This window comes from Erithacus rubecula (assembly GCF_903797595.1).
Source record: "Erithacus rubecula genome assembly, contig: scaffold_134_arrow_ctg1, whole genome shotgun sequence".
Lineage (NCBI taxonomy): Eukaryota > Metazoa > Chordata > Aves > Passeriformes > Muscicapidae > Erithacus > Erithacus rubecula.
In genome coordinates, this window is record NW_027636160.1 from 65,966 (window position 1) to 92,892 (window position 26,927).

Below are 26,927 nucleotides of genomic sequence, written 5' to 3' on the forward strand. Positions count from 1 at the left end.
TTGTGAGACATTTCTCCTGGGCTTGCCAAGCATTGTAATACATATACTACTTTCTAACTTAAACTGGCTGGAGAGTCCTTTTTTCTCTATCAGTTGGCGAGTTTGCCATGAGAAACTCTTTTTGGCTGCAAGACCAACCTGGGCTATGGATGTCTCTGGGACCTTCCGGGAGGGACCTCCGGTCCCCAGCTGCTCATTGTGGGGACAGACAAGACATGCTGCTGGACTGCAGACAAAATTGTATGTTTAAAATGATGTGTATGCCTGTCAGGCCTACACATGGCTAAAAGGCAGCTGACAAGACGCAGAAGACGTTCTGTGCTCAGGGCAAGCCTGAGCGGTTTTGTTTGCAATCATCGGGAGGGTGCAGTGGCCACAGAAAGGGTTTGTTCTGTCAGGGAGATCCACCAGCAGTTCTTTGGATGAACTGGGCAAATCCTTGTTTATTGCTGCTGTTTTAGTCATTATTTTGATTGGGTCCTGCCTCTGTGAATGACTGTTTGTGTGATTGGTGAAATGTACTTAGGAAGAAGGGAACGGGAGCTTGGATCTGTGTTTTCATTTTGGGCAACTGAAACGGCTGGAGAAGAACAAACTGATTGGGAGATCGCTAAAATTGCTGTATACTGTGTGCTGTGTTGACAAGAGGGGGATGTTTTCTCCCTTAATAAAAAGATACCCTTCCCTGCAGTGATTTTGACTTTTGGATTTGGGCTGTGTGTGGGCAATTCCGGTTTAAGGGGGACAGTATTCCCTGTAACACTCGGTGTTTGGGTTTAACCGGTGCCCTGCCGCCACTGGTCTTTGTGTATTTTAGAGTAATATTGCCACCGTGACAAAAGTTACAATTGCAGCAAACTGGTAATTTTTCCCTGTGTTTTCTGTGTTGTAAACTGGATGGAATATATCGAACTTCAGCAGGGAGGTTGGTAGCTTTGGACTGGGAAGAGTCTGCACAAGAGGGTCTGGACATTCAAGAGAGAAGAGGAATAGCTTGCTTTTGTGGGTCTCTAGAAGTTTTTTGGGGCTTCTAGAAGTTGGCAGTCTTCATGCCTACTGTTACAGTTCAAGATTTGTGAAAAATGTTGTTATTGTTCCTCTGAGAGACAGCAAGGTCTATGCCCTCAGTGTAAATCGAGACATCCTAACCAAGCAGATTTTGAACCTAAGATCCTAAAGTTTGTGTGTGGCAAATCACATTCAATACCTGCAACTCAGGCATGTGTGTGGGAGAAAGATTGGGAAAGGACTGTGAGGCTGTGTGGAGAGAGATTTGGGTGGAAACAGGATAAGACAAGAAGGAGGAGGTAATGAGTACTAGAGAAAGCAAGGAGATTTCTAAGGCTAGTCCTTTAGCTTGCATTTTGACACACAGGAAAGAGTTAGAAGGGTATGGAGGCACTGAAAAATAGCAAAGTTTGATCAAATTTCACAGACATATCCCTCAGCAGAATCCATTAAAACTTCAGGAAAATTTGGTGTTCCAATTAAACTTTGAAGTCTTGAGAAGTTTCTTTAACACACTGAAGGACTTAATCTGATGTAAACAGCACCAAATCCCTGTGAGGGTCATTAAAATCCTTGTGCTGTGTGTGTGCTGTTGAGCTGGGCTGGTCTCCTGGCACAGAGGCAGCTCCCAGGCTCAACCAGGAAAAGCTTCAAAAAGACATTTCTGCTGAGGAGCAGCTTCTCTCCCAGCCCAGCAGGGCACAGGGCACTGCCTGCAGGCACTGAGGGGACAGGAGCCAGGCACAGACAGGCTAAAGGCAACCAGGATTGGGAAGACATGGAACTGAGACTTCACTTGGGGTAACATCTTCACTTCCCTGGACATGGTGAGTTTCTGGGTGCAGAGCAATGTCCCCTGTGCTCCTGGAGGGATCTACTAGAGCCAGCACATGTGTCAGGAGGACTCTGCCAGTTTTCCTGAGGCACAGGAGCAGGAGGAAGAGAAGGAGCAGGAGGAGGAGGAGGAGGAGGAGGAGGAGGAGGAGGAGGAGGAGGAGGAGGAAGAGGAAGAGGAGGAGGAGGAGGATGTGCTGCAGAGCAGGGCTGCCCTGGGCACTCTCAGAGGGACAGGGCAGGATGGCTCCTGCTGCCAGGGACGGCTGCAGGGGCTGAAGCTGGGGCTGCAGCCAGGGCTGCCCAGGGCTGTCCTGCAGAGCAGCTCCTGCAACCATCAGAGCTCTTGGCCAGCCCAGGACATTTGCCACCTGCCAGGGACAGCTCTCAGCCTACCTGGCAGCTCTGCATGGACTGTGTGAAGAAGATAGAGGTGGAAGGGGTGACCCCATCAGGGCAGATTCCTCCTGCTGTGGAGATGGTGCTGCATGGCCAGGGCTGCTCTCAGCTTTCTCCTCAAGGCAAAGGAAAGGGGCTGTCAGGTGTGTCTGTGTCACTGAGTCTCCTGCACTGTCCCACTGGGCATCAGCAGATCTGCCTTAGATCTCCATCACAAAGTGCCTCCTCACCCTCCTCTACCTACAGACAGCAGCAGCAGCACCTTGGCTTGCAGCATCTCAGTTTGTCTGAGCTGCCCATAAGGCCCTGGCCTGGAGATGTCCCTGGGCAGTGCCCTGTGCTGGAAGAGGTGTGCAAAACAGAGCAGAGCCCCCAGGGCGGGACTGGGCTCTGGGAGTACTGGCAGGGAGAAGCTTTGGTTGCAGAGAAATAGCTCCCAGTAGGCAGAGCATCAGGCATTAGAGAGCCACACCAGTCCTGAATATCCCTCCCTGTCCATCTGCAGAGGAAAAAAGGTGAGGGTTTAGAGAGATTCGTTTTGAAACTGGAGTCTGAAAAAGTTTTTTTAAAGAAAATTTTATGTGTGAGAACTTTGTAAAAGCAGGAGGCAATGAGCAAAAAGCAGATGTGTAGGACCAGCAGGTCTGACAACACAGGGGCACAGGGAGGCCTTTTATCCCAAAGGGATCCTAAAAGCTCAGGCTGAGAGCAATGCTGATTTTGAGCCAGCAACTCAGCAGCAAAACCATAAACTAAAAAATAAAATCTTTTACACACTACTACCAAAGTGTGAGAAGATAATTTGAAAGTATTCTAAAGAATATTTCGTAGGATTGGCTCAAAGAATTTGTTCCTACCTTGTCAAAGTCTTCTTTCAACAGCTCAGAATGCCCAGAGTGGAGTGATGTCCAACTGCAGCTCCATCAGCCACTTCCTCCTGCTGGCACTGGCAGACAAAAGACAGCTGCAGCTCCTGCACTTCTGCCTCTTCCTGGGCATCTCCCTGGCTGCCCTCCTGGCCAACGGCCTCATCATCAGCGCTGTAGCCTGCGGCCACCACCTGCACACCCCCATGTTCTTCTTCCTGCTCAACCTGGCCCTCACTGACCTGGGCTGCATCTGCGCCACTGTGCCCAAAGCCATGCACAATTCCCTCTGGGACACCAGGAACATCTCCTATGCAGGATGTGCTGCTCAGGTGTTTTTCTTTGCGTTTTTCATTGGATCAGAGTTTTCCCTCCTGACCATTATGTGCTACGACCGCTACGTGTCCATCTGCAAACCCCTGCACTACGGGACCCTCCTGGGCAGCAGAGCTTGTGCCCACATGGCAGCAGCTGCCTGGGCCAGTGCCCTTCTCAATGCTCTGCTGCACACAGCCAATACATTTTCACTGCCGCTGTGCCAGGGCAATGTCCTGGGCCAGTTCTTCTGTGAAATCCCACACATCCTCAAACTCTCCTGCTCCAAATCCTACCTCAGGAAACTTGGGCTCATTGCTGTTAGTATCTGTTTATCATTTGGCTGTTTTGTGTTCATTGTTTTCTCCTATGTGCAGATCTTCAGGGCTGTGCTGAGGATCCCCTCTGAGCAGGGACAGCACAAAGCCTTTTCCACCTGCATCCCTCACCTGGCTGTGGTCTCCCTGTTTATCAGCACAAGCACATTAGCCTACCTGAAGCCCCCCTCCATCTCCTCCCCATCCCTCGATCTGGCAGTGTCAGTTCTGTACTCAGTGGTGCCTCCAGTCCTGAACTCCCTCGTCTACAGCCTGAGGAACCAGGAGCTCAAGGTTGCAGTGTGGACACTGATGACTGGCTGCTTTCAGAAAAGTTAAAGTGCTGGCCAATTTCTGCAGAACACTTGTAATAAAAACCACCTTTGATAATTCTTGGTTCCATTTTGGTGGTTCTTTTCCTTGTTTTACCGCCTTTTAATACTGTCCACAAAGAAATGTCGTTGTTTGTGCCATTTCACATTTGGTTTCACTCCACCATCCCTGTGGCCACAGACTATGACAATGTGGGGCTGTGCTCTCAGGGGCCATAAATGTACTAAAGGATCTCAGAGGAAAGTTTTCACCAGAGTTCCCCAATATGTTCCCTTCTGTGGAGCTGAAGCAGCAATGTCTGTGTGCAGAGCTGGGGCAGATCAGTGCTGGCACAGCAACTGTGCCCAGCAGCAGCAGCACTTGGTGTTGCCAGTGCTGCTCCTGTGCCACTGCCCCGCTGCCCTCCTGCCCCTCGTGTTGCTGCAGGGCCTGAGTGCTCTCGGGGCCGGGCACAGCCGTGGGGGTGGCAGTGCCGGGGCTGCAGCAGGGACAGGCCATGGGCACTGCTGGGGCAGCACTGACGCCTCAGGGCAGGGCCTGGGGGCTCCAGGCTCCTTGGCCAGGCTCTCTCCAGAACACTTGGCCAGGTCAATGCTGTCAGAGAAAACCCCCGTGAGCAGCCCCAGGCTGGCCATGGGCAGGCTGGGGGCAAACAGCATGGCTGGTGCTCTGCAAGGTCCCTGCAAGGGGGAGACCCTGGCAAGGAGCAGCAGAGCAGGGGCTGATCCATCCCCACTGCGCTGGACAGCCCAGGGCAGCGTCCCAGAGCGTCCTCATGCACCTGCCAACAACATCCCCCGTCTGCAGCCCTGGCCTCTCCCCCAACTCACACAGGTGCCGCATCCTTGCAGGCACAGACACGGCAGCACTGGCTCAGGAGCCCCTGTTTGCACTGCACAGAGCAGGTGTCAGCACCCCCATGGTGCTGCTGTAGGGAGATGGAGCTGAGTGAGCACAAATGCCATCAGCCCCTGGGGCCAGCAAGGGCTGGGGGACACCAAGGAAACCACTCAGGCTTGTCGTGGCCTTTGCAGTCAGCCAGAAAGTTTGTTCCCATGAGCTGTCAGTTTCCTGTCCCACTTCAGATGTTGTTGCTCAGAGCTGGGCATGCCTGGCAGCCACCCCCAAACTGCCCTGAGAATTTCCTTTACTTCACAATTGCTCTCTTAATACCTCATTCCAGATTTCTTATTACAGCCCACCTCTATTCCCTCATGGACAAAATCCCATCCCTGCCTGCCCTTGCTCTCTGGCCCCACTCCCCATTTCAGTTCCTGAGCAGGCACCATGGGAACATCCCTTTGGGAGCAGGATCATCCTACAAGTGCTTCAGGAATTGTCTGCAGGCTCCTGCAGTGCCTCATGATGCTCCCTTGCCAGAGGCACCACAGGCCAGGGGGACACATCTGGGCTGCTGTGTCTGGGTGTGGGGCTCCCTGTTCTGGGCAGTGAGGAGGGGCTGGAGAGGCTCTGCAGGACTGACAGGATGGGCTTTGAGACTGTGAGGAGAAGCTGAGGGACCTGGGCTGCTGGACCTTGTGAAGAGGAGGCCCAGGGGTGGTTTCAGAGAATCACAGAATCAACCAGGCTGAAAATGATCTTATAGATCATCAAATCCAACCTCTGTTTTAATATCACCTTGTCTCCCTGAGCCTCCTCTTCTCTCAGTGAACAACCCCAGCTCCCTCAGCAATTCCTCACTACACTTGTGTTCCAGACCTCTCACCAGCCTTTTTGCCCTTCTCTGCACATGCTCCAGCTCCTTCACGTCCTACCGAAATTTTGGGCTCAGAACTGGACACAGCACTCAAGGTGTGGCCTCTCCACTGCTGAGCACAGGGGAAGAATCACTGCCCTGCTGGCCACACCATTCCTGACCCAGACCAGGAGCCATTGGCCTTCTTGGCCACCTGGGCACACTGCTGGCTCATGTCCAGCCTGCTGTCCATCAGTGCCCTCAGGTCCCTTTCTGCCTGTCCACTCTCCAGCCACTCTGTCTCCGGCCTGGAGGACTGCCGAGGTTGTTGTGCCCAAAGTGCCAGACCCAGCACTTGGTCTTGTTAAACCTCACCTTTTTGGATCTTAACCCTGGATCCAGCCTGTCCAGGTCCCTCTACAGAGCCCTCCTACCCTCCAGCACATCCACACCAGCCTGGTGTCATCTGCAAATTTGCTGATGGTGCACTCAATCCCCTTCTCCAGGCTGTCTATAAAGATGTTAAACAGGACTGGGCCCACACTGATCTCTGTAGGACATCACTGCCCACACACTGGATGTGGCACTATTCCTCACCACTCTCTGGGCCCAGACATCCAGACAGTTCTTATTCCAGGGAATTGTGAACCAATCCAAGCCACAGGCTTCTGCTTTTCCAGAGAATGCTTTTGGACATGGTGTCAAGGGCTAAAGTTCTGATAGACAACATTGTCAGCCCTCCCTGCATCCACCAGGCCCTGGCAGAAAACTTTTGGTGGGCAGGAGCTGGGCAGGAGGCAGCCGAGTGCCATGGCAGCAAGGCAGGCCAGGAGCACCCGGGGCTGAGTGACCAGGACATCAAGGACATGGATTATCCAGGTCACTGGGGCCTGTTTGGGTTCCCCAGAGCAGCGAAGATGTCTGGCAACTGGAGCAGGGTGAGGGAAGGGCCTCCAAGGTGGGGCTGGAGCTCTTTGCCTGTGAGCAGAGGCTGAGGGAGCTGGGCTCATCCAGCTCGGAGCAGGGAAGGCTGAGGGGCTCCTCATGCCAGCCTGGCAGTGCCAGCCAGGAGCTGATGGAGAACACAGAGCCAGGTTCTGCACTTGGGGACATGGGGCAGGGGGGAAGACTAAATGTTTGGGAGAAGAATGAGGAGAAATCAGCCAGGAAATGTGGAAAACCTTTGTTTCCATGGGCTCCGACACGTTCTGAGATGCTGCCCCATCCCTGGCCATTGGGGTTTTTAAATTCAGACCAAATCAAGCTTTGAATTACTTGGTCTGGGACAGTTTTTGGTGGGTTGGACTTGCTGAGGTCCCTTCCAGCCTCAGGTCCCTGATGATCCCAGGACAATGCTGATCCTGATTTTGGAATGGGCCAGAGCAGATGTTTACAGGACAGGAGCCCTCTGGGGCTGTAGGGAATGTGCATTTTACAAGGGGCACAAGCACATCTCATTAGCTGGGGCATTTGAGTACTTGAAGAAATGTCCAAGTTTCCCCACCAGGAGATAACAGAAATTTCTTGAAATTTTACTGATAATAGGGGAAGAAATACCGATCTTTCCGTCAACCTGTGTTACCCCTGTACTGTCTATTATTTCATGTTCCTCTTCATTTGGGTGATTCCCCCTCTTCTGTTTAAATGGCCATGTCTAAGGACATCTGGACCAGGTGGTTCAATGGCCTTCCCATTGCTCCCAGATTTCCTTCTTCATTTATTCTCTGGTCATTCCACATTAGTCAACATGTAAATTTTGTTTAATTCTCTTAAAGAATCACCCTTCCTAATGTCTTTGTCTAAAACTGCACTCATATAGAAATACCTCGTGCATGGCAGATATAGCAATTATATCAAGACAGACATGACTGACACCATCATCAGTCCTTTATTAAGTACTTTTCACTACTTCTTTCAGGCAACTCTGACCCTTTCCTCATGTGGAGCTCCACACAACACTGATTTCTTCTCTCCTCTCTCTAAGTTTCCTTCTGCAAGACAGGCTAACCCCAGCCTGTCCCCATTGCGGACACCTAACCCTTTGTGTCCTTCACACAACATGTTACCTTGTCTGTCCCTTACACAATAACATGCCCCTTCCTCCTCACAGCACAGCCTGCAGACTTCATCCCAAACTGCAACAGACTCTGGGTCTCAAGCTCTAACTGCATCTGTAACTTACCCTTGACTAGCTAGCTCAGACTTTTAGAATACCCATCCTCATTGGGCAGGCAAGGCTGTTTCCATTTCCCAACAATCAGTACAGCTGTAATTCATTGGGAAAGATTGCCTTCTTTACTATCCTTACAAAATATCTTCCCACATAGGACATATCAGATACATTGCACAGAGCTGAGGAGAAATGGTGATGTTTATGGAATTATATCATTGTTACAATTTTTATGTCAGCCATGAAGAGAAACCTATCTATGCTTCTGAGTCTCACCAGTTCCTGACCCCCAAAGAACACAAACCTGTTGAGTTGTGGTTCCCACTGCAGGGATGGCACTTGCACCTCCCTCCATCCCCAGAGCAAAGCTCCCCTGTCCCAGAAAGGGCCTGGCACTGCAGGGATGAAGGAAACAGGACAGGCTGTGGGGATCAGGGGCAGGGCACAGCCAGGGATTTGGGGTGGTTGTGAGCCCAGGGCAGGAGCCAGCCCTTGGCCTTGGGGAGCCTCATCCCATTGTCTTGGGCCAATGGCTCCAGCCTGTGCAGATCCCTCTGCAGAGCTTCCTGCCCTGCAGCACAGCCACAGTCCCAGCCAGCCTGGGCTCACCAGGCATCTGACTGAGGGTGCCCTCGATGGCCTCGTCCAGATCAGCAAGAAAGAGACTGAATTACCCTGGCCCTAATCCTAAACCCTGGGGACACCCCTGGATGTGGCTCCATTGCCCAGCACTCCTTGGGCCTAGCCACCCACACAGATTTCTACCCAGGTAACAGATGCAGTAGAGCGTGTTGGATCAAGGTATTGTGAGCCCAGAATATTGGCATTAGTGCAGCTGTAGCTGTGCACAAGAGAGCTCTTCAGCCACTTTCTCTCTTTTCCTTCCTCTGGGCATTGGAGGCAGCTCGTGACTTCAGTGTGGGACTCGTGTGCAAAGAGCAAATCTGGGCAGAATCGGGGCTGGGAGGGTTTGGGGCATCCTGGGATCTGTGCTGGGCACAGGATGTGTTTTCCATTTCTCTGAGACTGTCTGCTGTGGAAAGGGGATGTAATATTCAGTAGAGGAATGATTTTTGTTTTTTATGGAGCTGTGCCTTCCCTTGGTTAGTTTACTCACAATAAATGAACATTCTTCTGTGTCTTGAGCAGTTCCTTCTCCAAGGAAAGCAGGTGGGAGTTGGTGCCATGGAGCTGAAAGCTGCAGGCACAGACTGGAGTGGAGAAAGCTCAGATTGGCAAAAGGCTGCTCTGAGTGTCAGGGGTTGGATAAGGGAAATGGTGAGGTGGGGGTAAGGACAAAGTGTGATTGATTGTCAGCCATAAAGCGTCTTGATTTTCATATCTATTCAGACTGCATTAGGAGGTGCTGGGGATCAATGTCAACTGGAGATTGCTGATATCAGTGTATAAACAGGAAAGGAATAAATGTGGAAAAGAAAAGATCTTCTCTCATTTTGTTCTTAAATGAAATATGTTACAAATGGAATGAAATCTTAAACAAGTCCTGCCCTATGCTCAGGTTTCTGGCAGTAACTCTGTTTCAGGTAGACTGCAGCCCAAATTGCTCTTTCGCACAAGTTCTTTACCATGGTGGATTAGGTCTATTCTAAAATGAATTATTTACTGAATGGATTCAACATAAACAGACAAGAATCTTTAAATTGACTACTTACTGTACAGGACAAACAAAAGAAGTGCAGGTAGATACAAACACAGTGCACATTAAACTTACCTTTATTACAGCTAGTGAAGAAATAGCAGAGATCAGGAGTCAATGTAACTTAGCACCAAATTGATGAGGGAGTACACATGGAGCCCTTTCACTCAGCTTCCAGAAAAGAAACCACCAAGATGCATCCAGAACTAGGAGAGAAGCCCTGCCCATTTGCAGGGACTATGCAGAAGACTTCTGCTTTGTAAAAATTTTGTGTGGCTTTTATTGTTTGTAAAGTGAAGTGTGTGTCACTCAGGAATTCAAGGTTTATCTCCCTTCAGCTGCTCTCAGAGCAAGATGCTCATGGTCAGCTGGGAATTCCACCTGCCTGGCACCAAAGAGAATTCAGGACAAGACTGATGTCCAGCCTGGGTTATCTCAGCAATTCCTGAAAGGGGAAGATGCCCTGAGTGATGGCCCAGCTGATGGACAGAACAGATGAGCTCTGCTGTGCCACAGGGGAAGTCCTGCTGCAGAAACCTCATGGAACCAACGGTCCATTGTGACATTGTGATACCTCCTGGAACCAAGGAGACCATGGTGACACTAATGAACCTCATGGAACCAAGGGTCCATTGTGACAGATCAAGGCCTCATGGAACCAAAAAGAGTATTGTGACCCCGTGGAGGCCCATAGACCCAAATCTCCACTGTGATAGTCCAGAACCTCATGGAACCAAGGAGCCTTTCTGACACTGCAAGGCCTCAGGGAACCAAGGAGTGCAAAGGTGTCAAACATTGCTTGCAGGGCTCTGCCTTGGGGATGAGGAATTTCCTTGGCAGCACCTTGTGCCTGTATGCAGTGGGGAACCTTAAAAATTTTGGATTGCTTAAAAAAAAATTGAAACCCCCTCTTTGTCTGAGTGTTGTCAGTTCTCAGAAAGTCAGTGTAGAAAGGAAAAAGTAAAGAATCTTTGAAAGCTTAAGCACCTAGAGGCACTGAGCCCCACTGAGTGCTGTTACTGACAAAGTCTCTCAAGAGACTAATTAAAGAAGGTAACTGGAGGCCATGATTGCACAAAGCTCTCAGAGACTCCAAGCAAAACCCAAAGCCCTTGGAAAAACCTGCAGTCCCTGGGAGAATGAAGGAGACCCCAGGGCAATTCCTGACCAAGGCTCCCCAGGGACTGGTCCCAGCAGATCCCTGAGGCCACTGGGATGTGGGGGGATGCTGAGGGCAGGACAAGGGGTGACAGTGCCCAGCCTTGCTGGGGCTGTGCCAGGAAGCCCCAGTGGCTCAGGACAAGGTGTGTCCTCACAGCCCTTGGTGGCACAGACCCTGCTGTGCCCCAGGGCACCAAGACTTGGCTTCTCTTTGTCCCCACCTGTCATCTCTGCCTCCAATTCTCTGTTCTGATTGAGGCTTGGGGACACTTTCTCAGTTGTGTTCCTCCCTGGGACCCATTAAAACTTTAGGAAACTTTGGAGATTGATTCTCACTTGGAGTTCTTGAGAGGTTTCCTAACAAACCATGGCTCTGTCTTGATTTCCCTCTGGTCTGGTGCAGTTCAATAGGAATATTTCCTATAATAATTATGGAAAAACACTTCAAATTGTTTCTTAAAAATATCCATTCCTTTTTTAAAGGATGGATTTTATTACTGTTCTCTTTAAGCAGAGGTGATTGCAGCATTCTGTGATTGATATTGATCCAGAGTTTCTCCTCAGGATGTCTGGCCTGCTCAGAGAAGCTGTTCCTGGAGGTCTGAGCCTGTGTGGGCAACCTTGCTCCACATTCCCCAACCCCATCCTCTCTGTCCTCACTCACCTGGGACCTGCTGTGCTTGGAGAACTGCTTCCACTCAAGCAAACAGGGTTTTCTCCCCTTTGTTTTACTTTTGAAGCAATCTAAAACACCTTATTTTCCCCTGTGAAAACAGACACCCTCCTGAGGTATGTGTCAGCCCAAGGTGCCACCAAGGAGGTTCAGGCCGGGGACCAGGGCCTGAGGGGTGGTGCCTGGAGCCAGCGCCATTTTTCCTTTCTGCCTCTAACTCCCAGCATGCCTTGCAGCCCCATAGAGCCCCATTGGAGCCGGGACTACAATACCCATCATGCCCCACGCTCCACAGAACCCCGGTATCCCCCCTGTATGACAAATAGATGTCCTCCAGAATCTCCAAGGATCCCTAAATGTCTCCCCAGCGCCCATTCGGGTACCCCCAAAAACATCCCAGAATCCCCTGAATGCTCCCAAGCCCACAGATGCCCTGTCACAGCCACTTCTGGGAATTCATCTCCTGCCATCCCCCGCGAGCTCAGAGCACCTCATAACAAAGTCCTGTGCCTAAAACTCCTGCTGTGCCCCGTGCTCTAAAGAGCCCAGTTAGAGCTCCCCAAGCTCCCCCAAGTGCTCCCGAACTGTAAACATTCCTCCCTGAGAACGTGAAGTTGCCGTTCAGAGGCAAAAGTGTCCCCCAAGTGCCCACCTAGAGCCCATAAACACTCCACTAGAATCACTTCCGGGACTACAGCTCCCATCATGCTTTGTGGTGCCATAGAATGCTATTCAAGCAATGACTTCATCTCCCATCATGCCCCATGTTCCACCGAGAGATACTGCAGCTGCGCCTGGAATAACCATGATGCTCTGCGGCCCCATTAAACTGTATTATACCTACTCCTACAACTCCCATCATCCCCTGCACCCCGGAGAACCCCCTTACAGACCCCCATGAGCCACTTCAAAGCCCAGACTTTCCCTCAGGATCCCTAAGTTCATTTTTAGTGCCAACTCAATGCCCCCAAGTGTCCTCCTGTCCCTCAAAATTCTTCCCCCAGACCCAAAACTGCCCCAAATGTGCCCCAGAAATGTCTCCCTGGACCCCGAAGTGCCCACCCTAAACCTGTCTGAAAAAAAAGATATTAAAAAGATAAAAAAATAACTCAAACATTATGAATTATCCTAAAAAGAGAGAAATAAAGAACCAATAGAGCTTAATTAATGAAGGGAATTGTATTACATAAAAGCAATGACCAATAATTTTTTTGGTTGCTAAAAAAATATTTTTATTACGAATATAAAAATTTGGTCTAAAAAATAGAATAACAATATTACAAATAAGGAAAATTAATTTTAATTTTAAAATTAAATAACATTTTTATTACAAACAGAAATTAATGAGGTTTTTTATATTTTGGGTTGTCAGCACCAAGTGGGAGACATCATGATATGGTGATGAGGGGGGTGAGGAGCAGGTGGTCCAAACAGGGTCAGCCTGCAAAGGGGCTCATTCTTCAATGTGCCCAGACCTCCTAAGGAGACATTCTGCATCAAGGTCACTTGGGAAATGCTTCTATCACTTCGTCTCTGAACTGAAAAATTGAAAAACATTCCCTTGAGTAAAGTCATGATGCACTTTCAAATCTTCCTTCTTAGGAAATCTGCAAAATGTCTCCAAGCATCTGCACAAGCCCTGGAGACTTGAAGACAAATGAAGAAATACAAAGAGCTCCTGGAATTTTTCTGTATTTTAATGATCCCCAAAATTGTTATGAATGGAGTCTTCAATTGTTCAGTTAATCAAACAACAAATATAAATTTAGCAATAATTTATTAATAATAGCAGTAATTGTATATAAACAAATTCAATCAAAGTATATTTGTTATGTATATTTAAATAAATGCAAAATTTGGCAGTGAGTATTTTAGTGTAATTGAGGTTGAGTTCAAATAAAGCATAAGCAAAACCAACCAGGGGTACGGGGAGGGCCCTTCCTCTCACACCATGCCAACTGAATCAAGCTAAAATCTCATTTATATAGTTTACTAATACATATTAATACAGAATATTCTGGAAATTTCCTCCTAGATCCTATTCCTAAAATCTCCGTCACTATGTAGTGTTGCTCATGCTTCAACAATGGTCGGGGTCTCTCCTCCCTTCGGGGATCTTCTTTCTGGTGAAGGCTCTGGGTCTTCCTCAGGGTTCATTGTGTGACCTCTCAGGTAGAGCAGGCGCACTGACCTTAGAGTTATATAATTAAGCTGATGTTCCCATAACAAGCCAAGTGTCTAATGCTTGGAATCATCCCAATTTGGCTCAATTCAAAGACAAAAGTTTTATTTCTAGATGCTATTCTTAGACCTATACCCTTACTATCTCCACTCCCACCAAACAACTGGAGAATGATAACATCTGCTTTGCTTAACCTCCCTTTATCTTTTATGCATTGGAAGAATAAAGTACAATTATTCTATTGATAAAAAGCAACAATTTTGCTAATATAATTACAATTTAATTAGCAGAAATCATATTTATAACAGGACAGATTTGGGGCTGAGTCCAGGAGCCCCAGGCACTGAGAGAAAGTTAAAGAAGCTGCTCAAGGAGTCAGAAGCAAAACTACAAGTCCCTTGGAGCATCAGTGGCCCCACTGAGAGCAGGAACGGCCAAAGGCTCCCCAGGGACTTAACCCTTTGATTTTTGCATCAGAAAGATGTTGCTATGATAAATATAAACACAATTGATGTGTTGTATCAGGATGCTCTGCCTGTAGTGTGGTGAAAATGGCTTGAAAAATGCCCTTGCATTTTTGTTTGCAAAGCTTTCAGTGGTGGATAGAGAAAGGTAAACCATGCTGCTTTGGAATGTTGAGGAAATGCTGAAACCAGCCCGACTCATTTAAACTCTTCCTGTCCTTGCTGGGATTAGGAGCCCCTCAGCCTTCCCACCTCCAGGCTGGACAAGCCCAGCACCCTCAGCCTCTCCTCACAGCCAAAGGGCTCCAGCCCCATCCTGGAGGCCGTTCCCTCACCCTGCTCCAGCTGCCAGACATCTTTCCTGCCCTGGGCAACCAAACCAGCCCCAGTGACCTGGATGATCCCCATCCTTGATGTCCTGGTCACACAGCCCCAGCCCCTTGTCCCCAAGTCTGGCTCTGGGGTTGATTTGTGGAACATCCTTGGTGGAAGCTGTGGCCCAGGTGGAATTGGGGGAACCCAGGGGAATGGTGGATCCTGCTGGGCATGAACAGCACTGGACTTCTCTGAGTAAACTCTGAGTGGATGCTGAGGCAGAGTGACCAGCCAGAATACCAACACAGAAAACACAGAGAAAAATTACCAGTTTGCTGCAATTGTAACTTTTGTCACAAGATGGAAATCTTACTCTAAAATACAGAATGACCTCCTGCAGGCTGAACTGGAGGCACTGAAGGTCAGGGACAGCCACTCTGTGTCTGGAATGCTCAGCAGATGCTCAGCTCAGGCAGCTCCTGCAGCCCCGGGCCAGTCCCGCTGCCCAGCACAGCAGCAGAGAGTTGGCCCTGGGGCTCCTCAAGCAGCTGCTTCTGCCCCAGGGACAGGGCAGCCTCTTGCCAGGGCTTCTCTGCACCCCAGGGGCTCCTGCTCTGCTCCTGGCACATGCCAGCTGCCCACAGAGCCTGTGCCAGGGGAACACGTCTGTGCTGGCCTGAGCAGCCACTGCTGCAGCCCCTGCCCTGCTCCCAGAGCCCGAGCTGGGGCTGCTGCTCTGCAGAGCACGGGGGCTGTGCTGCCCGGGGTCCTGGGCTGCCTCTGCTGGGCTCTGCTGCTCAGCCTGGGACACAGAGGCAGCTGATGGTGCTCCCTGCACTGACCCCCTCCCACACAGGCTCTGCTGGGGCTGTGGAGGGGCTCAGAGGTGCCTGCCTTGTTCCAGGGCTGCCAGATGGCCTTGGGGCTCCCCTGCATCCTCCTGGGGAAGGTCCCTGGGGCTCAGAGCACTCAGTCCCAGACTCTTTTCCCTGTGCCTGCTGTGTCCCTGGGGCTCAGAGCACTCAGTGCCCAGACTCTTTTCCCTGTACCTGCTGTGTCCCTGGGGCTCAGAGCTCTCCTGGGTCACAGCAGACTGACCCTCAGGGTGACCCCACCGTGGGCAGGCCTGTGCCCAGTGAACTCCACTCCCTGCTGCTCCCTGGATCACCCTGTCCCTGCTGCTCTCCTGTGCTGTCCTGGCAGCTCCCAAGGCCCTGCAGACAAACATTGCCCTGCCATCAGCCCGGGGACAAGCTGCAGAGCCCCAGCAAGTTTCAGCACAGACCATTCACAATCTGATGGGCACTGGCCACCAACAAGACATACCTGACCCAGACCTGAGTCCCTTGATGGCCACACTGGGACCCTGATCTCATCCCACTGAGCCCTGGGAGAACAGGGAACACAAGAAGCCTCTTCAGAGTCTGTTCTTTGGGCCTGTTCCTGAGAGTGAGTCTGGAAGAGAACAAAGCCTTCCTGCCCTGCCCTCAGGAAATCCCTTTGCTAATGGAGCTGCTGTGTTGGAGCCCAGCTGTGTCCCAGCAGTGCCCATGGCCTGTCCCTGCCTGTGCTCACAGCAGGGACACGCAGCAGGTCAGTGACCAAGCTGCCAGAGCACTGAGGCCTTACAACCAAAGAAGGGCTGGCAAGGAGAGGGTGGATTTGGAAAGAGCAGATGTGGGAAGAGCCAGGGCTATTTTCCCTGGCTGTGCTGCTGTGCTGGGAGTCCCTCCACCTCTGCCCACAGGCACTGCCCTTGCAGAGACAGAGAAGGGCTGGGGAAGCACCTGGGTCACACAGGGCAGAGCAGGACACTATTTTATCTCAATGCACAATGATCATGGCTCCTTACTGTCTATGCTAAACACAAGCACAGTAGATACTGATGTAGCAATACTGTGACTAAAGGCATCCCTTTATGGAAAATACTATGAAAAGTTAAAAAAAAAAAGAAAAAGTAGAACACACCAAATAGAAACACATGGAACTAAGCAGTCTGGGCAGTCTGTAATGAGTTCCATTCTGAATGCAATGCAGAAACAAACAGGCACTTGATTGTTTCTGGAAACACAGAGTGGTCATATTCCTCAGGGCATCTCAAGCTCCTGATTCCTCAGGCTGTAGATGAGGGTGTTACAAATAGAGATTAAGCCAAATAAAATATAATTAGAATAAGCGATAATTTATTTTGCGACTGAAATACGGTCCTCCTTAACCACAATCAAAAAGGGACAGCACTGAGCCCGGGATCTGTGCCGGGTGAGCACACTCTGATCCAACCTCTATGGCATCGCATCCCCCAGTGCTCACAAAGGTGCCTTGGTTAGTCCAGTTTTTATACAGCTTTTCATAGCCTGGAGCAGAGGTCTTTCTTTTTGTTGTTGTACACATTCATGTAGTCTTTCTCTGCATTGGGCTGAACAAAACCATGTCTGGGAAATGATGAATTTGGTGAATGCAGATCTCGGTTTATGGGAAGCTGGCATTCAGATGTAGCTTTCCTGATGGCTCTGGTTATCTTAATCATCAAGAATTAACGGGTGCTCATCGCTTGGGTGTTTCCTAGACAGTTTCTGAAAGGGCTATCTTCGAACAAGTAATTATTTGGCTTTTGACTAGGAATTACCACCAGTTGAGAATAATTTCAGAAACCCACAACTCTGGGGACTAATAAGGGTCACTCCTTGTTTTTTGTGTGGGTGGACAGTTATTCATTGTGGACCAGGGTGACAACCAAGTTGGGTCCTTCTCCTCTGTAGAGGGTGCAACACGAGATGGCATTGTATATCTAATAAACGGAGACCTATGTGCCCCAGGTGTGCCCTGGAACTCCTGAGAGGCTATATTTGGGTTGTAGCACATGATCAGTTTGAGATAGGGAGTCCAGTCTGTGGTTAAGGTTTAAAGCCAGAGAATTTGGATATTTTTGAAAAAGACTGGGAATGGCGCCAGCTTGGAAAAATGAATTGTAAGGCTCCCCTTGTAGTTTAACTTTCAGTATTTGAGATACAAGGGTTTATTTATGGAATTTCTGTCTGGTCAATAGAAGAAGGAAGCAGCCAGCTGTTTGAGCTATTGGAGAAGGGGGATTTCAAATAACTTAGAGGAGAGAGCAGAAAGAATCAGGACTGCATGTGCTCAGTATTTTCGGAGGGGTTGTCATTGGGTTGGTCAGCAGGGTGTGGTCGACAATATTTGTCATTGGGGTGGTCAGTGGGTGTGGTCAGTGGGGTGTTGGCAATGGTTAGGAGGATGTTGGTGTGGTCAGTGAGTGTGTGTAGTGGTTATGGTCAGTGGGTGTGATCATTGGAGGTATGGTCATTTGGGTGGTGAGTGGGATGTGGTCAGTGGGTAAGGTCAGTAGGTGTGATCAGTCAGTGGGTGACCAGTGCATCACCTGTTCCTATTTCTGCTCCATCATTCCTGCTCTGATGAGGATGGATCCTCAGCCACTTGGTGGATGCTGATGAATTTTACTACTCCAGAGGCCTCTTCTTTCTTGAGCTCTTCAGTTCCAGAATTCAGTGACAAAGGCTCATAAACATCTGTTAAAAACATCCATAAGAAAAGCTCCTGAGGATAACGTAAGTTTTCAAATCTTTGGTGGTTAACTGGATAGATTTCAAAAGTGTATTCCAAGTGAATACATTATATTGAAAACAATGCCGAGAGAAGTGATTTCTCCTGGTTCTTTTCCTGTTTATAGATGGATATAAGAACTGTCCAACTGATATTGACCCCCAGCACCTTCTAATGCAGTCTGAATAGATATGAAAATCAAGACCCTTCATGATGGTCAATCAATCACACTTTGGCCCCATCCCCATCTCCTCCTCACCATTTCCCTGATCCAATCCCTCAGACTCCTGTGGACCAGGAACAGTGCAACCAGCAAGAGTAGGACAGTGATTCTTCCCCTGGGCTCAGCAGTGGCTGGGCAGCACCTCAAGTGCTGTGTCCACTTCTGGGCCCCCAATATAGGAAGGACATGGAGGAGCTGGAGAGTGTCCAGAGAAGGGCTACAAGGCTGGTGAGGGATCTGGAACACAAGTCCTGTGAGGAGCAGCTGAGAGAGTTGGGGATGTTTATCCTGCAGGATACTCAGAGGAGATCTGATCACCCTCTACAACTCCCTGACAGGAGGGTACAGTCAGGTGGAGTTGGGCTCTTTCCCCAGGGAACAGTGACAGGACAAGAGGACACAGATTTAAAGCTGCCCCAAAGAAGGTTTAGGCTGGACATTAATAAATACTCTTCACAAAGAAGGTGACTGGGCATTTGAATGGGCTTCCCAGGGAGGTGGATGAATCACTGTCCCAGGAAGAGTTTCAGCATAGACTGGATGTGGCACTGAGTGCCATGGTCTGGGTGACAGGGTGGTGTTAGTTAGTTAGTTGGTTAGTTAGTTAGTTGGAAGTTTAAGATGTATCATTACAAGTTTGTGAAGTGCTTTATCATTAGTTGAAAAATTGACATGGCAGCAAAGCCATGGGAAGCAAAACAATTAATGATTGGTGATAAAAGATGTTAGCAAAGTTCATAGAAATATGTGATTGGCTAAAAAACTAGTCTAAGGCATTGTAACTAAGAATGAGATGTCTTCCGATACTATGGCATTGGATGTAACACTTTTAATGTCTCACCGTTCTATGAGACTGGTGCAATAAAGCAATAAACTGTCTTTTACAATGTCTCTCAGTTGCTCATCTTTTGTTATAATGATGTTCTGACAGGCATATTTTGGGTATCAAGCCTGCCAATTCAAATCAATAGAGATTCCAAGATACCAGGTCTACCCAAAAGAACTCAATAGGGATTTAGAGACACCAGGTCTACCATGTTTAAGTCTAGGTGGATTTAGGGACACCCAGTCTATCCATTGAATTCAACAGGACTTTTGTGGAACTTTGGTGCTAAAATGGGACAATTTGGGTAATTCTGGGGGAAATGTTGGGCTCAATTCCAAGAATTTCCCTTCCAGGATCATGATGCTGATTCTGTGGGAGTCCTGGATGAATTCCTGGAAGCCAATTTCGAATCCCTGATCCCACATCTGTGACATGTGTTGGAGCTGTGCCCCCAGATAAGCCCAAAAATCTCCATTTTCAGTTCAAATTCTGGGAATTCTGAAGCCAAAATCGAGATTTTTAGCAACAAAATTTTAGGGGCACTGGGTTTAGCCATTGAAGTCAATGGGAATTTATGGACACCAGGTCCACCCAGTCAAAGCAATGAGGATTTTCGGGACACAAGTTTTGGGGGGCCTTAGGGGTTTTGGGTGACCCAGTGATCCAAGAGGTACCCAGGTGTATCCAGGTGATTTTTGCCATGATCCAGGATATACTGGGGGCTACCTAGGTGTATTCAGGTGATTTCTGGGGATGTCCAGGTAATGTTTGGAGCACCCAAGTGTCCCGACTCTCCTGGATGGGCTGGGAAAAGATAATGGCCACTGTTGCATCCTTTAGTCAACATGGACACACATGACCCTTTGTGGTGGGGGAGCTGTCAGGGGGCACTCAAACATTCAGGGTTACCCCAAAACTATAGGCAAGGGCCCCAGAGGTGGGAGGGAGCCCTGAGTTACCTCAGGAGATGATGGTTGCACAAGGCTCTGTAAATTTGGTTTCACAAAGCCCTGCTGTTTCACACTGGCCCTATGGGACCATGTGGCCCAGCAGATTCAAAATGATGCCTGTGGTCCCTTGAGGCCCCACAAGGAACAGTGTCACAATGATCCCTTGGATCCATGGTGCCCTACAGTGTCACAATGGTCCTTTGATCACAATGGACTTCTAGTTCCATGAGCTTTCATAATCTCAGCAACAGTTCTGCTGTGTCACCATGGACCCTTTGTCCCACAAGATTCTGTAGTATAACATGGTCCCCTTGTTCCATGAGGTTGTGCAGTGTCACTAATGGACTTCTTGGTTCTGTGGGGCCTATCAGTGTCACAGTGCACCCATGGCTGCAGGAGATTCCATAGTGTCACCATGGCCTCCTTGGATCTGCAGTATAACAATGGACCATTGGTTCCATGTGGCCCCACAGTGTCACAATGGCCCCTTGGTTCCATGAGGCCTTTCTCTGTCACAAAGTACTTTTGTTCCATGAGGTTTCCCAGTGTCACAAGTAACCACAGATGCCATACGGCCCCACTCAGACAAAACGGATGTTGGTTCCATGCAGCCCCACAGTGTCAAAAGGTCCCTTTGTTCCTTGAGGCTTCATAGGGTTACAGGTGACTCCTTGGTTCTGTGAGGCCCTGCTGTAACCAAATCTCCAAAATATCAGACTAAGGCTTCTTAACACTAATTTGGTGTTAAAGTGGGCATCATTTTTTTCAGATCTCAGGTCCAATGTGGGATAACTCAGTAGCTTATGTGGACATGTCAGTCTACACATCCAGGTTTGCTCAGCATCAGAGACACCTTTCCCTTGTTTGTCCCCTCCTGTCATCATTGCCACCAGTGTTCTACTCTCACTGGAACATGGGGACATTTCCTCAATCATATCCCCCAGTGGGACCCATTAAAACTTCAAGAAACTTTGGATTTTAAAACTCACTTTGAGTTCTTGAGAAGTTTTTTGAGCATACTCTGAGGGACTGAGTCTGATGTAAACAGCACCAAAGCCCTGAGAAGGTCATTAAACTACTTGTGCTCTGTCTGTGCTGCTCAATTGGGCCGAGCTCCTGGCACAGAGGGTAATCCTGACAACCAAGAAGAGCTTCAAAAAGACATTTCTGCGGAGGAGCAGCTCCTCTCCCAGACGAGCTGGGCTGAGGGCACTGCCTGGAGCCACCCCAGGTACAGCACAGAGGCACAGAGAGCTTCAATCAGTCAGGGCTGGGAAGGTGTTCACGAGTGATTGGGGCAGAATCACTCCCAGCCCTTGACACAGGAAGCCTCTGGCTGCAGGACAAGGCAGCTGCAGCTCCTGCAGTGATCTTCTAAAGCTGGAACATCCCAATGCCTACAGACTCTGTGAGTACATTCTCTGATTCTCTCATCTAGAGCAGCCAGGGGTGTCCAGGGCTGTGCTGCAGAGCAGGGTCCTGCAGCCCAGGGTGCTCTGCTGGGGCAGGGACTCTGCTGCATGCCAGGGACAGCTCTCAGCCAGCCCTGGGAGCTGCCCACAGCTCTGGGGGACAGGGTCTGGATGGAAGGATACAGCTGCTAAGGCTTGGAAGTGTTCTCTTTTTGTGGTGAGGATGCTGCATTGTTCAGGACTACACCCAGCAGGACATTTAAATCCAGAAGATTTCCAAAGGGATTTTACAGGGAGCACTGCCAGGAAGAAGCTGTGCAAATGGAAAATACTTCTCTTTTAATCTACTGCTCTGGGTTGCCTGGATGGGAAATTTCACACTGCTAATGCTATCTCACTTCAGGATGATAAAAAAACTAAGAGAATTCCTCAGATCTCAAAAATTAGTCAGATCTCAAAAATCAGCAGAGGACCCCTTAAATACATCATCTGCATTGCTTTTCCAGCATCCTCAGGGATGCTCTGACATTGCCATCACAATTCTGCAGAGGCTGAGCTGGCCCTGGGCAGTGCCCTGTGCTGGGAGGGGTGTGCAAGGCAGAGCTGAGCCCCCAGGGCTGGGCTGGGCTCTGGCAGCACTGGCAGAGTCCAGCCCTGGGCACAGGGAAGCAGCTGCTGGCAGGGACAGCTCCAGCCAGCAGAGCCCTGGGCAGGTAGTGGAGGGAAAGTGCCACCAAGATGGGCTGGGTTATTTAAAGTCTTTCCAAGCTGAACTATTCCATGTTTGCTTTTTTTACAGATGCCCAAGCCAAGACACAGCAAATGTCCAACAGCAGCTCCATCAGCCACTTCCTCCTGCTGCCATTGGCAAACACACGGCAGCTGCAGCTCCTGCACTTCTGCCTCTTCCTGGGCATCTCCCTGGCTGCCCTCCTGGCCAACGGCCTCATCATCAGCGCCGTAGCCTGTGGCCACCACCTGCACACCCCCATGTTCTTCTTCCTGCTCAACCTGGCCCTCACTGACCTGGGCTGCATCTGCACCACTGTTCCCAAAGCCATGCACAATTCCCTCTGGGACACCAGGAACATCTCCTACTCAGGATGTGCTGCACAAATCTTTTTCTTTCTGTTCTTCCTCTCAGCAGAGTACTATCTCCTGACCGTCATGTGCTATGACCGCTACGTGTCCATCTGCAAACCCCTGCACTACGGGACCCTCCTAGGCAGCAGAGCTTGTGCCCACATGGCAACAGCTGCCTGGGCCAGTGGCTTTCTCCATGCTCTGCTGCACACAGCCAATACATTTTCCCTGCCCCTGTGCCAGGGCAATGCCCTGGGCCAGTTCTTCTGTGAAATCCCACAGATCCTCAAGCTCTCCTGCTCCAAATCCTATCTCAGGGAACTTGGGCTCATTGTTGTTGGTATCTGTTTATCATTTGGTTGTTTTGTGTTCATTGTTTCCTCCTATGTGCAGATCTTCAGGGCTGTGCTGAGAATGCCCTCTGAGCAGGGACAGCACAAAGCCTTTTCCACCTGCCTCCCTCACCTGGCTGTGGTCTCCCTTTTTACCAGCACGGCTATATTTACATACTTGAAACCCGCCTCTGTCTCCTCCCCATCCATGGATCTGTCCCTGTCAGTTCTGTACTCGGTGGTGCCTCCAGCCCTGAACCCCCTCGTCTACAGCCTGAGGAACCAGGAGCTCAAGGCTGCAATGTGCAGAGTGATGACTGGATGGATTAAGAAACCATAAATTGCTTGCCATTTTCTGAAAACCACTTGCAATAAAAGCATGTTTTATACATTTTTTTTTAATTTATTCATATTGGAGGTTGTCTTAGTTTACATCCAAAATATTGACCACAAAGAAAAGCCATTGTTTGTGCCATTTCTCATTTTGTTTCACTCCACATTCACTGTGACCCAGAGATGATGTCAAGGAGATTTGGCCTCTTAGTGGCTTTGAATGAACCAAAGGTTCTCTCTCCCAGCGAAGTTTTCTCCAGAGATGCCCCTTTTGTTCCCTTCTATGGAGCTGCAGCAGCAATATCTATGTGCAGAGCTGGGGCAGATCAGTGCTGGCACAGCAGCTGTGCCCAGCAGCAGCAACACTTGGTGTTGCCAGTGCTGCTCCCGTGCCACTGCCCCACTGCCCTCCTGCCCCTCGTGTTGCTGCAGGGCCTGAGTGCTCTTGGGGCCGGGCACAGCCCTGGGGGTGGCAGTATCGGGGCTGCAGCAGGGAAAGGCCATGGATATTGCTGGGGCAGTGCTGACACCTCAGGGCAGGGCCTGGGGGCTCCAGGCTCCTGCAGCCCTGGCCTCTCCCCCAGCTCACACAGGTGCCGCATCCTTGCAGGCACAGACACGGCAGCACTGGCTCAGGACCCCCTGTTTGCACTGCACGGAGCAGGCGTCAGCACCCCCATGGTGCTGCTGTGAGGAGATGGAGCTGAGTGAGCACAAATGCCATCAATCCCTGGGGCCAGCAAGGGCTGGGGGACACCAGAGAAACCATTAGGTTTGTTGTGGCCTCTGCAGTCAGCCATAAAGTTTGAAGTTTTTTCCAATGAGTGGTGAGTTTATTCTCCTGCAGACATTGTTTCTCAGAGCCAGGGCTGACTGGCAGACACCCCAAAACTACCGTGAGCATTTCCTTGTGTTCACCTTTGCTGTCTTTTGTCTTTGGTGATCCACATTTCTTCCTGTTGCCCATTTTTGTCCCATCCCCTGCAAACAGCCCATCTCTGTTTGCTATTTCCTCTCTGGCCCCACTCCCCATTTCAGTTCCTGATCTGGCACCATGTGAAGGTCCCTTGTACAGCAGGATCATCCTACAAGTGCTTCAGGAATTGTCTGCAGGCTCCTGCAGTGTCTCATGCTGCTCCCTTGCCAGAGGCACCACAGGCCAGGGGGGCACATCTGGGCTGCTGTGTCTGGGGCTCCCTGTTGTGGGCAGTGAGAAGGGGCTGGAGAGGCTCTGCAGGACTGACAGGATGGGCTTTGGGGCTGTGTGGAGAAGCTGAGGGATCTGGGTGCTGGACCTTCTGAAGAGGAGGCCCAGGGCTCCTCCTGCAATTGCTGCAGGGGTGGTTTCAGAGAATCACAGAATCAGCCAGGCTGGGGAAAAACCTCATAGATCATCAAGTCCAACCTGCGCCCTTACACTGCCTTATCTCCCTGAGCCTCCTCTTCTCAAGGATAAACAACCCCAGCTCCCTCAGCTGTTCCTCACAGGACTTGCTTTCCAGACCTCTCACCTGCCTTTTTGCCTTTCGCTAGACACACTCCAGCGCCTTCATGTCCTTCCGAAATTGGAGACCCAGAACTGGACACAGCACTTGAGGTGCTGCCAAACCAGTGCTGAGTACAGGTGGAGAATCACTGCCCTGCACCTGCTGGCCACATCATTCCTGATCTAGGCCAGGAGCCATTGGCCTTCTTGTCCACCTGGGCACACTGCTGACTCATGTCCAACCTGCTGTCCATCACTTCCCTCAGGTCTCTCTCTGCATGGTCACTCTCCAGCCACTCTATCTCCAGCCTGTAGCACTGCAATCGTTGTTGTGGCCAAAGTGCAGTACCTGGCACTTAGTATTTTTAAACATCACCTTGTTTGATTTGGGCTGTGGATCCAGCCTGTCCAGGTCCCTCTGCAGAGTTTTCCTACCCTCCTGCACATCCACACTCACACCCAGCTTGGTGTCACCACAGTTCCATGAGGCTCTAGGATGTCACAATGGTCTCCATGATTCCATGATGCTCTGTTACGTCACAATGGATCCTTGGTTCCTGGGCCCTGCAGTTTAACAAAGGAAACCTTGGTTCCATGAGGTCTCGCAGTGCAACAATGCTTTCTTTGGTTCCAGACTATCCCAGTGGCCTCTTGGTCCCATGGAGCACCACAGTGTCAAAATTGTTCACTTCATTCCATGAGGCCCTGCAGTGTCACAATGGCCTCTTGGTTGTATGAGGTCCAGCAGTATCACAATGGTGTCCGTGGTTCCACGAGGCTCCGAAAAGTAACACTGGCCCCTTGGTTCCATGGAGCCCTGCAGTGTCACCATGGCCTCATTTTTACGTGATGTTCTACAATGTCACAATAGACTCCTTGTTTCCAGCAGGCTAAAAAGTGTCTCCACAGTCTTCTTGATTTCATGGGGTCCCACAGAGTCACAGGGCACCCCCGAATTCCATAAGAGTGCAGAGTGCCACAATTAATTCCTTGTTTGCAGAGTGTCACAATGGACCCTTGGTGACACATGATCCTACAGTGTTCACAATGGGTTCTTGATTCCATGACACCCTGCAGTTTTAGTGTCACACTGGAGTCTAAGTACATGAGGCCCTGCAGTTTCACAGTGGCCACTTATTTCCAGGGGGCACCCAGGTTTCAAAATTGTTCCCTTAGTTCCAGGAGTCCCTGCAGTGTAACAATGGCCCCTTGGTTTAACAAAGCCCAGTGTGTCACCATGGTCTCCATGTTTCCACGATGACCCAGAGCCATCAATGAACCTTGATTCCCTTTTGCCCCACAATGTTACAATGGGACCTTGCTTCCCTGGGGCCATGCAGTGTCGCAATCATCACAGAATCTCCCAGGTTGGAAAAGACCTTTGAGAGCATCAAGTCTAACTTGTGACTCAACATCACCTTGTCACCCAGATCATGGCACTCAGTGCCTCATCAAGTCTTTCCCTAAACACCTCTAAAGATGGCAACTCCACCACCTCCCCAGGCAGCCCATTCCAATTCCAAATCACCCTTTCTGTGAAGAATATTTCCAAATGTCCAGCCAAATCCTTTCCTGGTGCATCTTAAGGCTGAGTCCTCTTGTCCTGTCACTGTTCCCTGGGAAAAGAGCCTGACCACCACCTGGCTGCACCCTCTGGTCAGGAAAATGTAGAGAGTGATGAGGTCTCCCCTGAGCCTCCTCCAGGATAAACTACTCCAGCTCCCCCAGGCACTTCTCACAGGACTTGTGTTCCAGACCCCTCACCAGCCTTGTTGCTCTTCTCTGCACATGCTCCAGCCCCTCCATATTCTTCCTAAATTGAGGGCCCAGAACTGGACACAGCACTCGAGGTGCAGCCAAACCAGTGTCAAGCACAGGGGAAGAGTGACTGCCCTGGTCCTGCTGGCCACACCATTACTCATCCAGGCCAAGAGCCATTGGTCTACTTGGCCACTTAGGCTCAGAGCTGGCTCATGTCCAGCCAGGTGTCCATCATTGCCATGAGGTGTCTTTCTGTCAGTCCACTCTCCCAGCGCTCTGTCCCCAGCCTGTAGCACTGCAGAGGTTGTTGTGGCCAAAGTGCAGGACCCAGCACTTGGTCTTGTTGAACCTCACTTTTTTGAATTTGGGCCCTGGATCCAGCCTGTTCAGGTCCTTCTGCAGAGCCCTCCTACCCTCCAGCAGATTTACACTCACAACCAGCTTGGTGCCATCTGCACATTTGCTGATGGTGCACTCAGTGCCCTCATCCAGATCATCAATGCAGATATTGAAATCCACACTGGCTGGCTCTGATCCCTCAGCCATCCTGCA

The 26,927-nt window shown here is 50.0% G+C and overlaps 2 protein-coding genes across 2 annotated transcripts; both read left to right on the top strand.

The window, feature by feature from the left end:
* Positions 1-3,145: 3,145 nt before the first annotated feature.
* On the top strand, positions 3,146-4,078 carry LOC306815443 (olfactory receptor 14A16-like; the record flags this gene model as incomplete). The annotated part of the gene is made up of 1 exon (XM_079332002.1): positions 3,146-4,078. One exon carries the CDS (start codon positions 3,146-3,148, stop codon positions 4,076-4,078), a length of 933 nt encoding a protein of 310 aa, XP_079188128.1.
* Positions 4,079-21,270: 17,192 nt separating this feature from the next.
* LOC306815444 (olfactory receptor 14A16-like) lies at positions 21,271-23,135 on the top strand (the record flags this gene model as incomplete). The annotated part of the gene is made up of 2 exons (XM_079332003.1): positions 21,271-21,376; positions 22,180-23,135. Exon 2 carries the CDS (start codon positions 22,203-22,205, stop codon positions 23,133-23,135), a length of 933 nt encoding a protein of 310 aa, XP_079188129.1. The 5' UTR covers positions 21,271-21,376; positions 22,180-22,202.
* Between the last annotated feature and the right edge of the window lie 3,792 nt (positions 23,136-26,927).